Raw genomic sequence first — 13,750 nt, 5'->3', positions numbered from 1 at the left:
ATTAAAAATCTTAAAAAAAAAAAAAAAGGAAAAAGGAAAGAAAAAAAGTTGCATTTAGAAATAAGTGACTCCGGTTACAATTCTGAAAGACTGAATCTGAATTATTTGTTTTTAAGCAGATTTATATAAAGGGTTTAAGATAATGCCTTTAATCCTTAAAAACATCTACAGTACTTAACAGATTTAGTTTAAGAAGAAAGTTAATACTGGCTTTGCACAAATTCTGTAGAGAAGGTTGGGCAGTAGATGGGACCTAAGAAAACCTTTCTGGCCACTGGTTATCCTAAGAGTTGGTGATTTTATAATTTTGAATATAATTTTGAAAATAATACAATTTACAAATTAAGAAAGCTAGTCGTGGAAAAATGCCCACCTTCCCTGAAATCAAAGCCATCAAAAAATAAAACCATGCATCATCAATAATGATCACCATGGCATCCCCATCATTATCTTAAATGTCTACTAACTGAGGACTGAACAAAGATTATCTGTCAGAGGGTACATGTAAGCAATCATGAAACCTAATTTTGAGGAAGAATATTTAATGACATAGGAAAATGTTGTGGTATTTGCTTAATTCCTTCTTAAAGCACAAAGGCATAGTTCTACTACATACATATCTCTGACTGTAGGTGATAGGACCAACTTTTTTGTGTGTTACTTTTTGTGCTTTTGTAATGTACTTACTAATTTTCTACAATAAAATTTATATTAAATTTTATCTGGTTATAAAAGTATTTGAGTCACACAAAGTTCTTGAGTACTACTGCTTTTTAAATCCTACATTTCCTTTCAGCATTTAGCTTCTGCCATGCTACAACATACACTCAAAAAATGGATTAAAAGAAAATATATCACCCATAATAATGTAAATAAAGTTATTAAAGCTCTTTAAATACTTTTAGAGAGAAAGAGTAATGAGAATAATTTACCCACAGCAAAAAAAAAAAAAAAATTAAGGTACCAAGTAAGACATCACTATTCATCTCTACTTGCCTTTAAGTTTTCAACCTTTTCTTCAAATGATTTGAAAGTTGGGGAGTTTCTATAGAGAGAAAGAAAAAGAGTTCTATTATAAACACTGAACAAAACTCACTAGCTTGGCGTCATTAGTTGACTGTATTCCTCTTCACCATTATTCTCGGTCAACGAAGAGACCGATATATTTAACTGTACATGTGTGTGCAGGCACACACACAAATCTGCATCATTAGATAGGACATTACTAGGTAAGGTGATCCGTTTCGGGTCTAAGGTTTCGACAACAAGGCCTTCAGTTCCACAAACGGCCTGTCTCAGACATACAGGACAACAGATGGAGTCCAGTACATGTGTGAGGAGAGGGAACAAAGGCATGTAGAACATCGCTTCTGTCATTTCACCCATCTAGACATGCCACTTTACCTTTGGTGACCGTACTATAAAACTCGAGTTTAAATTCCCATGTTGCCTGGCCAGAGCCCTACGGTAACCCACATCCCCAAGAAGGACAAGCAGACCACGTTAAGTTTCCATGAACAAGGTTCCTGGTTTCCAGGGAGCAGCATTAGAGACCAAGAAAGGGAGACCGAAAGGAAGAGATGTGGTTTCGTCTATATCACAAAGCTTCTCCGGGGGACAGAGCACTCGGAGCCCAGGCCTTCAAGGCCTTCCCACTCATCTGTATTAATTACAGAGGATCACAGCACCTATGTTGCTCACATCTGGGTTTCCAAACTGCCAGACTTCACCTGACCTCGAATATGCTTCATGTTACCCTAGATGGAAAAGGTGAAGAAGGGAACACGGGGTCTCTTCCCTCCCACAGTGGGGATGGGCAGCCAGTGGCAAGGGGCGGGCCTCCAGATGCATCAGTGACTCTTGGGAAGCTGTTGGCAATGCAAGTCCTTAGGCCCCACCTCAGGCTTACAGAAATCAGAAACCAGAGGAGGGGCCCAGCAAACAGGGGGATTTAACAAGCTCTCCAGATACTTCTAAAGTTTGCTACAAGTTTAGCCAAGCATGTATGGTTAAAAGTCCCCTTCAATGGATGAATGGATAAGGAAGATGTGGTCCATATACACTATGGAATATTATGCCTCCATCAGAAAGGATGAATACCCAATTTTTGTAGCAACATGGACGGGACTGGAAGAGATTATGCTGAGTGAAATAAGTCAAGCAGAGAGAGTCAATTATATGGTTTCACTTATTTGTGGAGCATAATAAATAGCATGGAGGACAAGGGGAGATGGAGAGGAGAAGGGAGTGGAGAGAAATTGGAAGGGGAGGTGAACCATGAGAGACTATGGACTCTGAAAAACAATCTGAGGGTTTTGAAGGGGCGGGGGGTGGGAGGTTGGGGGAACCAGGTGGTGGGTATTGGAGAGGGCACGGATTGCATAGGGCACTGGGTGTGGTGCAAAAACAATGAATACTGTTACGCTGAAAATAAATAAAAAAAAAGAAAAATCATGGCTGGGGGTGGGGAGTCCTCTGCCTCCCTAGAGAGGTAAGCGTGGTAATAACATACGTCACTTGCACGGGTTTCATAATGAAAGCGGACTATACAATTAAATCACAGCTGGCTCCAAATGTCACCATGGGATGAGGGAAGTGGAACTGGAAGGATGGAAGAGAAGAGGAGCAATTAAAGCTAATGTAGGCAGATGTGGTGGGACACGTATTATAGCTGCGAAAAAGCAGCTTCGTTTATATGATTCGTGTTCGTGTTTTCAATTAAGCAGATTAAAGATATGAAACAATATTATGGGTTTTCAAAATATAAGAGAGATAATTTTTTTTTTAATCACAAATCTTGAATGTATCTCTCGCACCCTCTTAACATCACACGTAGAGTGAATGAAAACTGACAGAGTATGGATGCTCAGCTGACGTACAGCAGAACCCTAGGTCTCTGTTTCAGAACAGTTCAAGTTCAACAGCTAAGTAAAGAATAAGTACTAAGTAAGATCAAGTACATTTTGTAAAAATATACTTTACCTCATAGCAGGCATGCTAATTGAATGTTGAATGGAGCGGATACTAAGAGGCAGCATTAAAAAGAGATAGACATGAAGTTAGTACCGTGATTAGACATGATAAAACCCTTCTTTCTAGAAGCTTATTCTTCTGGCACCATGAAGACTTAATCTACTTTTTGAGGTGGAGGGGATCAAAGTCATTCCAAAATTATTTTTATTCATGAGCCAATTTGTTAAAAATTTTTCAAAAAATTTTTTTCGTTTATTTATTTATCTATTAAAATAATCTCTATACCCAACATGGGCTTGAACTCATGACCCCAAGATCAAGAGTCATATGCTCCACGGACTGAGCCAGTCAGGTGCTCCTTCATGAGCCAATTTAAACCACGTAAGTTGATAGAACTAATAATTCAACCTTACATTTTACAGCACTTTGGAAACTACAGTGCTTTCACTGTGGGTCATCTAGCAACCAAGGCTCAGAAGCTAAATGATTTACCCAGGGTCGTAGTAGAATCAAGAATGGAACCTGGGTCTTCCTGATTCCTAATTCAATGTTCACCGCCTCCCCTCAAAAAAAACAAAGCCCACGTAGAGGCGCGAGCGCGCGCGCGCACACACACACACACACACACACACACAAATGAGGCTGACCAGCAGCTGCTTTTCTCCCACAGATTTGTGATCAGACCAAAATAAATCACCTATTTGACAACTTCAAGTCAGATCAGAGATCACTCCTTAATAGTAGTATCAATTTTCTAATAAGAGACACTTGTATTTCATCCCCATTAACTAAATGTTCTTAATGGTCATTCAAATACCATCTGGCCCTTTGTTTTACCAGGACCAGCTTCCTTCTCTAGGGCAATGTGGTTCACTGACCACCCAGGTTCAAGGTTATCTACTCTCAGCCATCTCCCATAGAGACCATCTCACAAAATGAAAGTACTTTAATATTATGGCTCACAAAGTCACCGTAAATTGATGATATGATTGCTGTCCTTGAAATATTCTGATCACTGGCACAGCACTTTTGGCAGGAAATCTTTCCTGTGGTTAAGCTGGACAGTCCAAGGTATTCTCAATTATATTTGAATATTGCGTGTGTGATTTAGTTTTCTCAAAAGAATCTGTTTTACAAATGATAATGCATTTCAAAAGAAACTCCCGCAATCTAGTTTTGCACTAATATGTAGTGACATGGGAGTATGATCTTGACATAAATCAAAATATGCTCGCAGTTCACAATCAAAATAATTGGTAAAATATTTGAACATTTTCATACGTAATGTTGTACATGACAGAAGCAAAGAGCCATACAGCTCACCATTCTCTCTATACTATAAGAGTGGTAGATAACTTGGATATAAGACTATTCTCTAAGAGGAATTTGCTAATTCTTTTCCTCCTTGATCCACTGCAGTGGGCTGGATCCATATTTGAAGGACAAAGAGGAATAAAAATCATTCTTCTTAGTTTACAATTCTAATTGTTTTAAATACAGTAGTTTGTGATAGCTTAGACCCTTGTAAAGTCTGTCTGCATAATCACATTTCTCCAGCCACTTTCCATCATCCTCAGTGATGATAACTGGATCAGTGGAGCCCTAACCACAAGGAACCTCCTGCTCATCTACAAATTGTTTGGACTGAACGAAAAGGGTGGGGGGGGAAAAGAGACCAATTAAGGTTCTTTTCTTATCCTGGGATTTTGTAATTAGGACACTAAGTCATTGGTCAGTTAGTGGCTAAGTACATGAGCTAATAAAGTTATGCAGGCTTAGATGTTGAGGAAGACCTTTTATGGGACCAGGAAGGGCAAAGCTGCAAGACAGCAAAGGAAGCAAGTTCCCAAAAAAAGTACTGAACAGAAGCACAGAAGGAGGTAGAGGAAAGGAAGGAGAGAGGACCATGTGGGTATAGTTAGGGGGAGTGGGGGAGCAGGTGGGAGAGGAACGATGGTTTCCTTGGTTTCTGGAAGCAACCTTGATTTCTACCAGCTTTCCAATCAGCACGCCTAGTCTGGGTGGGTCCAGGACTTGCTTCCTTTCCTCTTCTTGGATTCTCTTTCTGTGAAGCACATTCCCCTTCTTAGGTGAGCTAATTTACACAATATTTTGTTCCTCATAATCAAGACTCTTCCCTAGAACATTCATTTTGGCAGAAATTACCAAATTCTGGCAAAAGGAGAAGAGTTACAGCTGAATGTGTGATAAACTGCTTGTTCGTGGGACTCACTCACTGAATTCACAGTATTGACAAAATGAGGAAATAGGTGGCAAAATTGCCAATTTCAGAAGTCCACAGCTAATCCTAGCCACTGTCCCTAAGCACCATGTAAAAGCTCATTCTTTCCAATGGTCATTTGGGGAGCTCTGTGCCCCTTGAACATACAAGCTAGTTAAGAGGGAATGGGGTCAAAGGCAAAGTGGAAGAAATAATCATAAAACGCATTCTAAGTGCATCAAGTTTTAATCGTAGTAAATTCAACATCTGGAGCACAAGTTACTTCAGGATTATCCTACATGTAAGAAATCAGCTCTAGGGCCACAAAAGTTGAAGAACGGAATTGTAAGTCACCCAGAATTATCAGGGGATGGAGAATGGAAACAAGAAGGCAGTGGAGAGCTACACAAGAGTCTAATCAAGGGGTCTCCCCCGATTAAGTAAGAAGATAGATGGTAGTGGAACATCAATGCAAGGAGACGTCAGGAAGAAAAGGTAAACTGACAAATAAGGTAAACAGGAGAAAACAATAATATTGGAAATACAGATAACTTTTTAAATGTTTGATTTTTACACTGTTATTACAAGAAAGGACTACCAATATCCTTCCAAGAATACCAAGTCAGAAGCTGACAATCTGGGGCACTTACGTTATGAAGCACCTCACAGGCCCCAATCAATGATTTCTGCAGCGTGACTTAAGAAGAATGTTAAAAATGATCACTCTGAGAAATATAAGAAACAATGTAGCATCTCTTGTAAGGCCTTCAGGGTCTTACTTGCTAGTGTCGAACTTCCATTAGCCGTTAGCCGCAAAGACAAAGGGAAGAATACACACACTTAATGTTTATGTGGGAATACATAAAGAAAGGAAGTGATAATGATAAGGTGTTTATTTTGTGATAAATCATGGAGTTGAATTTGGTTGTGAGCACCTTTCTTTAGGTTTTGTATTTCACAGTAAGGTTAAAAATACACTCACTGAACAGAGAATGAGATCAAAGTAACACAGATTCATATGAAGTGTGGGTCTCCCTGCATCTGAGGTAGCCATGTTGATAGGGAGTACAAGGAGCACCCAGCAATTTCAAATCTACTCAGTTATTTGAACTTCTCTGTAATCCACATATAGATGAAATTCCATTTTGTTGGTGGCTAGTCTGTAATTCCCAGGGCAGCTGTTCTTGCTCTCCTAGATTCCCTATGGAAAGCTACACAAAGCTTCAACTTGCCTCAACTTACCTAACATCTCCAATCTCACTGAAGTTTAACTATGGAAAACTTCAGAAGCAAAAAGCCATGTTGCTAGGAGACCAGAGCGGTCTCTAATAGATACATTGTGAGGATTAGTTAACAACCATAAGGCAAATGTTGTTAAAATTTTTCCATCTTGAATGGCAACCCTTAAATATATAGTATCAAAAGTAGTAATGTAAATCTGGGTTCCTCAAAACACTGACCAAAAAAGAAACCAGATAGCAACCCGGTTCTCACTAAATGCTTCTCAATCTTGTATTTACTCTTACTTTAGAAAAGTTATTCTTTCAAAAAACTGAATTTTTTTTTTACATTTTCCTAGTTTCTTACCCAGTTACTTGATCTCTTCACCCCTAATCACTATGAAGAAGGCGGCATAAAAGGAGGAATGAGGAAGGAAGGAATGAGTAGGACACAGAGAAAGGAGGGGAAGGGTGAACGGTTAATGCTTACTATGTGCCAGGCACGCTATCTGTGCTATTATTCCATTCTGCCCTCATGGTAATTCCTTGACTGAAAGTGATAAACCAAGGTAACCACAGGGCAGTGCTTAAAGGGACATATTCTTCAACCATCATGGCTTTGGGGAAGCAAAACAATGCGGAGAAGAAGAATGCAGGCTTCAGTACTAGGGTGCTGCTGGGGTTCAAGTCTCAGCCTTCAACCACTTAGCTGTGTGACCTTGGGGAAGTCACTTAATCTCTCGGTGGCTTTGTTTCTTCCGTACAATCAAAAAAATAAATAAATAAATAAATAACAGCACCTCCTTCAGAGGGACTATACAGAGCCTTGCCTGGAGAATAATTAATTCACCATTATTACTACTACTACTACTGAGGACTTTAATGGAAACACACGTTAACATTTATTTCACATTAGATTATATTTAAAACTTTCACATTCTACCCAGTTATTTCAGTGGTAACTCGAACCACACAGTCCAGACTAGGGGCTGGCACATGGCTAGCATTCAAACAAATACTTTTGAATGAATGAATGAATGAACAATCGTGTAACTGAAGTTAAGAAATATGTGCATGAAAGGGAGAAAAGTTCAATAAAGCTTCCCAAATTCTAATCAAGAAGCACTCTCTGAAGGAGAAGATGTCATTTCTTTTCCCATCAAGTGGTGGAAATTTTCAGCAAGCAGAATTGTCCAGAGTTACTTTAATGAGCACCCCCCCGCCAAATGTAGAGGTTTTTATGAAGAAATACACACATAAAAAGGAGAAACTTCCTTTGGAAATAAGGGCAAAGTTAATGAGCACTTCCTCCTACATATATCAAAGGTACTGATAAAGAGACTACTGAATTACAATAGTATACTTGAATACTAAAAACTGAGGTTTAATACTGGCACCAAGGAAAATGAGAAGGCTCTTTCAAAATTCCTCTCAAAAAATTAAAATCATGAGTCAAAACTCAGCATGTATGTGTAGAAAATAAGCAAACAGGAGAGGGGTGGATATGAACATACCACCCGGGGGGGCGGGTGGAGCTGGCTGTCCCTACAGGGCCTCCCATTACCCTGCCCCATGTCTGGCCGCCCCACACCTAATTTTCAGGGCATTCAAAACAGATCTCTCCATCTCTCTTGTTTCCTCTGCTTCGTCCTCCTCACACACCCACTTGAGGTGTAAGACAAAATTTCTAAATCCCAAGTGCCAATTTATTAACTGACAATGTGGCACAAAAACTGTTGCCGAATCTAATAATTCACGTCAGCAAATCATCCACAATTCAGTCAGAGAGAGAAATCATCGCCTTAGGCTTGCTGGGTAAGCAGGGACTCAAAACAAAGGGTAGTTGACAGGATTAACCAGCTATTTCAAGCACTTGGAAGAAAGGCCTCCTGTATCAGTCTCCACGTGAGAAAAGGCCTTGTTGGGACTGAAACCGTCAAAATCTACTGTCCACGTTCCCCCTCCCTGGACAGTTTCTGGGGCCAGTACTGGCTCCCTGGACTCACTGACCTAAAAGATGTGGTCTTTCTTTCTATAGGTTTTCTATTATGTATTTCTAGTACATATGTTTTTATGATATCCGAACACATTAAATCAGATTACGATCAGGGCTTCTTGGCCTAGAAATGATTTACGTGACTTTAGCCAACTTTTAACCTGTGAAAATTATAAAATTTAGCTTTCAGAAGATAATCTCATGTCTCTAAATTTCCAAGTTTTAACCAAAAGCCTTACTTTAACCTCCACATAACAATACATGCTATATTATTAACAGAGGAGAGTCAGAAGAAAAGCAGGCAAGGACCCAGGCTCGCTCCTAAAAGGATTATTCTACAATACCCAGGAGGGAGCCCTCCACCCTTTCCCACGTGAACAACTCCCTGATAGGCATATGAGCATATGGACAAAAACCTGATTGGATGACAGGTGCGTATTAACCAGATTAAACAACCCGCCAATATCTCATAAAAACCCCTAGACTTAGAAACTCCCAACGGTAATCCTCTCGGGTCTCCTCCCTTGTGGGGAGTTTTGTACCATCCTCAGTAAAATTGACTCTCACTCAACAAACTTGGCTTTGCTGCCCACCACTCTTCATCTGGTTTACCTCTTTATTCTTCCAAGAGCCATGGGCTCTGAAGGAAAAAAAAAAAATCCCCCACTCCATCCGCTCAAAGATTCTAAGGTCTTTCCATACAAAAACCGTATGTGATTTGTGGTTATGTTATTTGGACCCGTCCCACAAAATGCAATGTCCCACAAAATACAATCTCCCGTTAGCAGAATGGATTATCTGACTGAATATCACTCAACCCAAACAACCTGAGATAAAATGGTCTTAACAGGTTGCCTAGAACACTTGGGACATTTTTAATTGAATACCAAAGATACAGAATCACCTCCTACTGCTGATTTTTTTTTTTAAAGCACTGTTTTCACTCCAAATAATTCAGCATTTAGAGTTGATTTACCCCTATGATTTTCTCTGACTTCCAGGGCCAAGTGTCATTAGGACAGAAAGACCTCAGCTCTAAGTACGCATTTCCTTACTTAGGACAGAATACTTGAGAAGACAACCCGCATTTCACGGGAACAGAGATGGAGACTACCACATTGCCTTCCTGCTTACTCTCTAAAAGTCCTTCCTCCAACTTCGTTTTCTCTATTAACTGGATAAAACAGTCTGTATGGGAGACAGAGAGGAGGATTGTTCAACATCACAAAGATTTCTTCTAAAAGGCATGGTCTGGGATGACATCTTTTTAAAGTGGGTTTGTTTTTTTTTTTTAAGCCTAGTAGACGATTTTTCCTTTTGCAACCATGAAATTTCCTTACATGTATATTTTAAGAACATATGGAATTAAAAAACAGTAAAAACTATAAGCTAATAAAACGAGTATGGAAAAGAACGGAGTAGTGGGATACTTTACCTTATGTATATTTTACCATAATAAAAAAAAATCCCAAGTGACCTGTATAAGATGGGAGGCTAACATCATGAGGCATACATACGTAGTCTATTACAGATACATAATGGGACCCACGTGAAGAATTCCAACATCCTTACAAAAGCACCAAAGAAATGAAAGCATCAAAAACAAAGTCAGACATTAAAAGGGAGGAATTCTGTATGCCATGGTTAAGCTGCTTCTTTTTACCCCCCAAAAAAAAGTAAGAAATGTCAAAATCATTTCCATATCCCTGAACCACAGTGTCAAATTATTCTTTTAATTTATCCGTTACCCATGGGATACAAGAAACCCTCCCTTAAAAATAGGTATGCACTAGAGAAAAAGATACTCCAAACGCAAGAAAAAGTACGTCGTGGACAAACAACCATCCAACGTGGCATGACAATCTATGTGAGCACACTTGTCTTAGACACCAGCTGCACTGCAGGGATGGTTTGAGCTCTCCTTACCTAAAGGAATGTGAAAAGGCTTGCAATCTGCAAGAAGCCACAGTAAGCATTAAAAAAGAAAGGAAGTTCTGGTAAATCTACAATAATGAAATAACCTACTTTTTAAGAGTTGTGTTAAGGTTTTAACTGGACTCTGTGGTAAAATACAAACAAGCTGGCGTGAAAAGGAATGACAGCACCTGTGAGATGTGTATCAATTGTCCAAAGAATCCCAGTAAGCTATGTTTTATTACACAATGCTTAGAATGTCGATAGTCCAGATACAATAAGCAAGTCATTTGGTTTTCTGGTACAGAGCATGTAATACATTGATTGCCAAACTTATTCAACCAACCAAATTCTGGTTGTAAAAGCTACATTCCCCACAAATGAAAAGCACAAAGTCATGCAATCTGGGGGTTTGGTTGGTAAAACAAAAAAATTTTCATGCCAACAGAAGCACAGCAAATGTAAACCACGTTTGTCACTTTCAGCACTATTCTAATCGACATGGGGCAGGGGGCGGCGGCAGGATGGGGGACACACAAAAGCACTGTGAAGTGGTTTTATCGAAATTGCCACAAAAATTCTGCAGACTAATCTATAATTTAAATGCAAAATGAAAAGCAAAGCTCCGTATCAAGATTTGGGCCTAAGCGTGGATGTAGAGAGCGCTTACAAGTCAGTACACATCAGTACACAGACAAGCACGCTGTCATCACACCACGGTGTTTGACAGTGTCCCACACAGAACTGAAGGCAGGTTTCAGTCGAAGCGTGCAGGCAGTGATCCTGGACGTGTCCCCAGTGGGACAACAGGCTCGACCCACTACCACAAACTTGCAACTAAGAGAGACATACTTACCCTGCATGATCAGAAGGACTAAAAGGACAAAAGTATACAACCAGAATTTTCCAACAACCTTAAATATACTCGTAAGATGACTGTTTTGAATGCTATGCCTAAAAGTCGGAAGGCTCCACCTAAAATAATTTAGGCACAATTTCAGGTCCGGTTTGAAGGAGTGGCCTCCCTCACTCGCAAAGAGAATCCAGCATTAGCCACAGCCAAAGTCGGGAGGTAAACACAACCATAACATACTTCAATTTGCCTCAGTTACTTAATGAACAAAGAGAAATGAGGACATACTTTACATCTTCCAGCTTTTTGGTGATGACGGATCCAACAGATGAGAAAGCAGCTGATGCCTTCTGTCCAGCCTGAGATAAGGTTTCGGATGTCTTTTTGTATCTATGTTAAATTATAAAAGAACAAAGAAAAGTTAAGCTAACATTTTCTAATAGCAATTATTTAAAGCACAATCACCACCTCTCAGAGAGCTCTCGAAAATTAAAACAAATTTTGTCTTCAGAACATCCAAACTCCCTCACAAACTCTGGGGGCGTCACCCGCCTCACCCGATTCCTAGCCCTCACTGGGGGGCTGTCTTCACCAGTGCCCTGGGACGGCCACACAGAAGGAGGCCTAGGAAGGCAGGGCCAAGGAAATCAGGGTACAGGGCAAAAACAGTCACAGAGAAGAGATGAAAATTAGCCAAAGGCTTTTTCCACTGAAGCCAAACAAAACAAAAATGAAATCAAATTCCTCCCATGCCTTTTATAACTTTATGTCCTAAAAAGGGATTAGAAGCAAGGTAAGGCCCAAGTGTACTTTATTATTCAAATAAATTGTATGGGCTATCAAGAATTTTTTTTTTTAAATTTTGCAGGTCCACAGAGCTACCGAATAAGGACTTGGGGACTCTGGGCAGAGTACATAAAAGGTGTGACACTGAAAATGACTTGAGTGTGGTATTTGCTAGAATCTAAAGCTATCATTGACCACCTCCCTCTTCCCATCTATCCAGGGATTAGTGAAGGGAAAATAAAAACAAATGAATATGGGAGCCACAAAGAGGTTAAGATCCTCACATTACAGAGAGGAACACTCAGGCATTTTTACTTATCCCATCAAGATGAAATACTAAAAACAAAAAGTTTATGGTGATACACAGTCAAAAGACTAGTTCCCTGGACTTCTGTAGGAGAAAGTGGCTCAAAAGGGGCAGACACCTAGTGCTTTCCTGTCAGGATGCTATCAGCCTCACTGCCGTTGGTCACCAGCTCAGCGCCAGGACCAAAGACACAGACAGTAAAGAACACACTTCAGAATCTGTCCCTAGAAGCTTGCTCCTCTGTGTGCAGGGACACAAAACTGCATGATGATCACGTCGTATCAAAATCTGTGTGATCGAAAAGACAAGAAGATTGAGGGGTGGGCCTCTGCCACCAGCACCCATCGGAGGCGATGAACCAAGAGTCTTGCACTGTATAGAGAGAAGGGTGAAGAAAGACTGGCTCTGTACTTGGTCAACCCAGAGTTCAAATCCTGCCCCGACATTTTTGAGTTTTGTGACCTCAGACCTTCCCTGATCCTGTTTCCTTATCTCTGGCTACCTCACCTCCCACCCTACCTAGTCATTCTGAGGACGACTTGACGCATTTCCAGCAAGTCAACATACAACACTGTTGGAACTTAAATGTTATTACTTCAGCCCACAGACGAGGCTGGTTTTCTTTCTATCCCCTAGAACAGTGTGGAAGACCAGAGTTAGAGAAGAGTCAGATGCACCTGAGGACTGGGCGGGAGAGCCCTGTGTAGTCCAAAGAAGAGCTACAGAAGCATCCTCATCTCCTTTCAGTTCTCCTGCCCAGACAAAAGGAGCAAAAGCATCCTTTACATTCTCTAGAAAAATCTATGATCAAGGGAACATACGCAGATGTTGCTGTCACATCCTGCCAGCCTTTGGCAATGTTCTGTTTTAGTTCCTGCAGTGAGTTGATCCCAAGTTTCCGTTTGATCTCTGCTAGATGCTTCTCTTTTGCTGCTAACACTTGAGACAGAGTCTGGATTTCTTCTTCTACCTATGGGGGGGGTAAAAATACAGCAAGAGTCATTCAAAAAGTGAAGATTATTAGTGCAAAACTGTATTCAAAATTCTGGAGTCATTTAAAACCATTTGATTCATTTGTCTCTTTAAAAACAACATACAGCATGTTGTTAACTGGTTACATGCTGATCTCTCCTGTAGAGCTTCTCTTTTGTTTTGTTTTGTTTTATAATCTTTTTTTTTTTTTTTTTTGAGAGAGAGAGAGAGAGCACACACGTGGGGTTAGGGAGAGGGGGTAGAAGGAGAGAGAGACTCTCAAGCAGGCTCAATACCCAGTGTGAAGCCTGACGACGGGTTCCATCTGACGACCCTGAGATCACAACCTGAGCCAAAATCAAGAGTCAGACGCTTAACAAACCGAGCCCCCCAGGGACCCCTCTTTTCTCTTCTTTGTATTTCTATCTTGAGTTGTCCTTAGGCTTCTCCTCTCTCTCTCTCTCTATACTTCCTTACTCTGCTATCTCATGGAAGCTTAGGGCTCAAA

General features: G+C 40.3%; 1 protein-coding gene across 5 annotated transcripts in view; it reads right to left on the bottom strand.

The window, feature by feature from the left end:
* Nucleotides 1–13,750, bottom strand: part of TPD52 (tumor protein D52) — a 102,042-nt gene that overhangs the window by 5,789 nt on the left and 82,503 nt on the right. For 2 of the 5 annotated variants that reach the window (XM_032869138.1, XM_032869134.1), the window contains exons 3-7: nucleotides 13,092–13,240; nucleotides 11,466–11,567; nucleotides 10,337–10,363; nucleotides 2,983–3,024; nucleotides 997–1,045 (exon numbers count right to left, since the gene is read on the bottom strand). In XM_032869138.1, the coding sequence (XP_032725029.1) occupies nucleotides 997–1,045; nucleotides 2,983–3,024; nucleotides 10,337–10,363; nucleotides 11,466–11,567; nucleotides 13,092–13,240 (369 nt within the window). The remainder of the gene's footprint in view (nucleotides 1–996; nucleotides 1,046–2,982; nucleotides 3,025–10,336; nucleotides 10,364–11,465; nucleotides 11,568–13,091; nucleotides 13,241–13,750) is intronic. The other 3 variants (XM_032869135.1, XM_032869136.1, XM_032869137.1) reach the window with 3 other exon arrangements.

This window comes from Lontra canadensis, unplaced genomic scaffold, assembly GCF_010015895.1.
Source record: "Lontra canadensis isolate GAN:19392208 unplaced genomic scaffold, GSC_riverotter_1.0 scaffold37, whole genome shotgun sequence".
Classification (NCBI taxonomy): Eukaryota; Metazoa; Chordata; class Mammalia; order Carnivora; family Mustelidae; genus Lontra; species Lontra canadensis.
The sequence above is the reverse complement of the archived record's forward strand: the minus strand, read 5'-3'. Positions and strand labels throughout refer to the sequence as shown.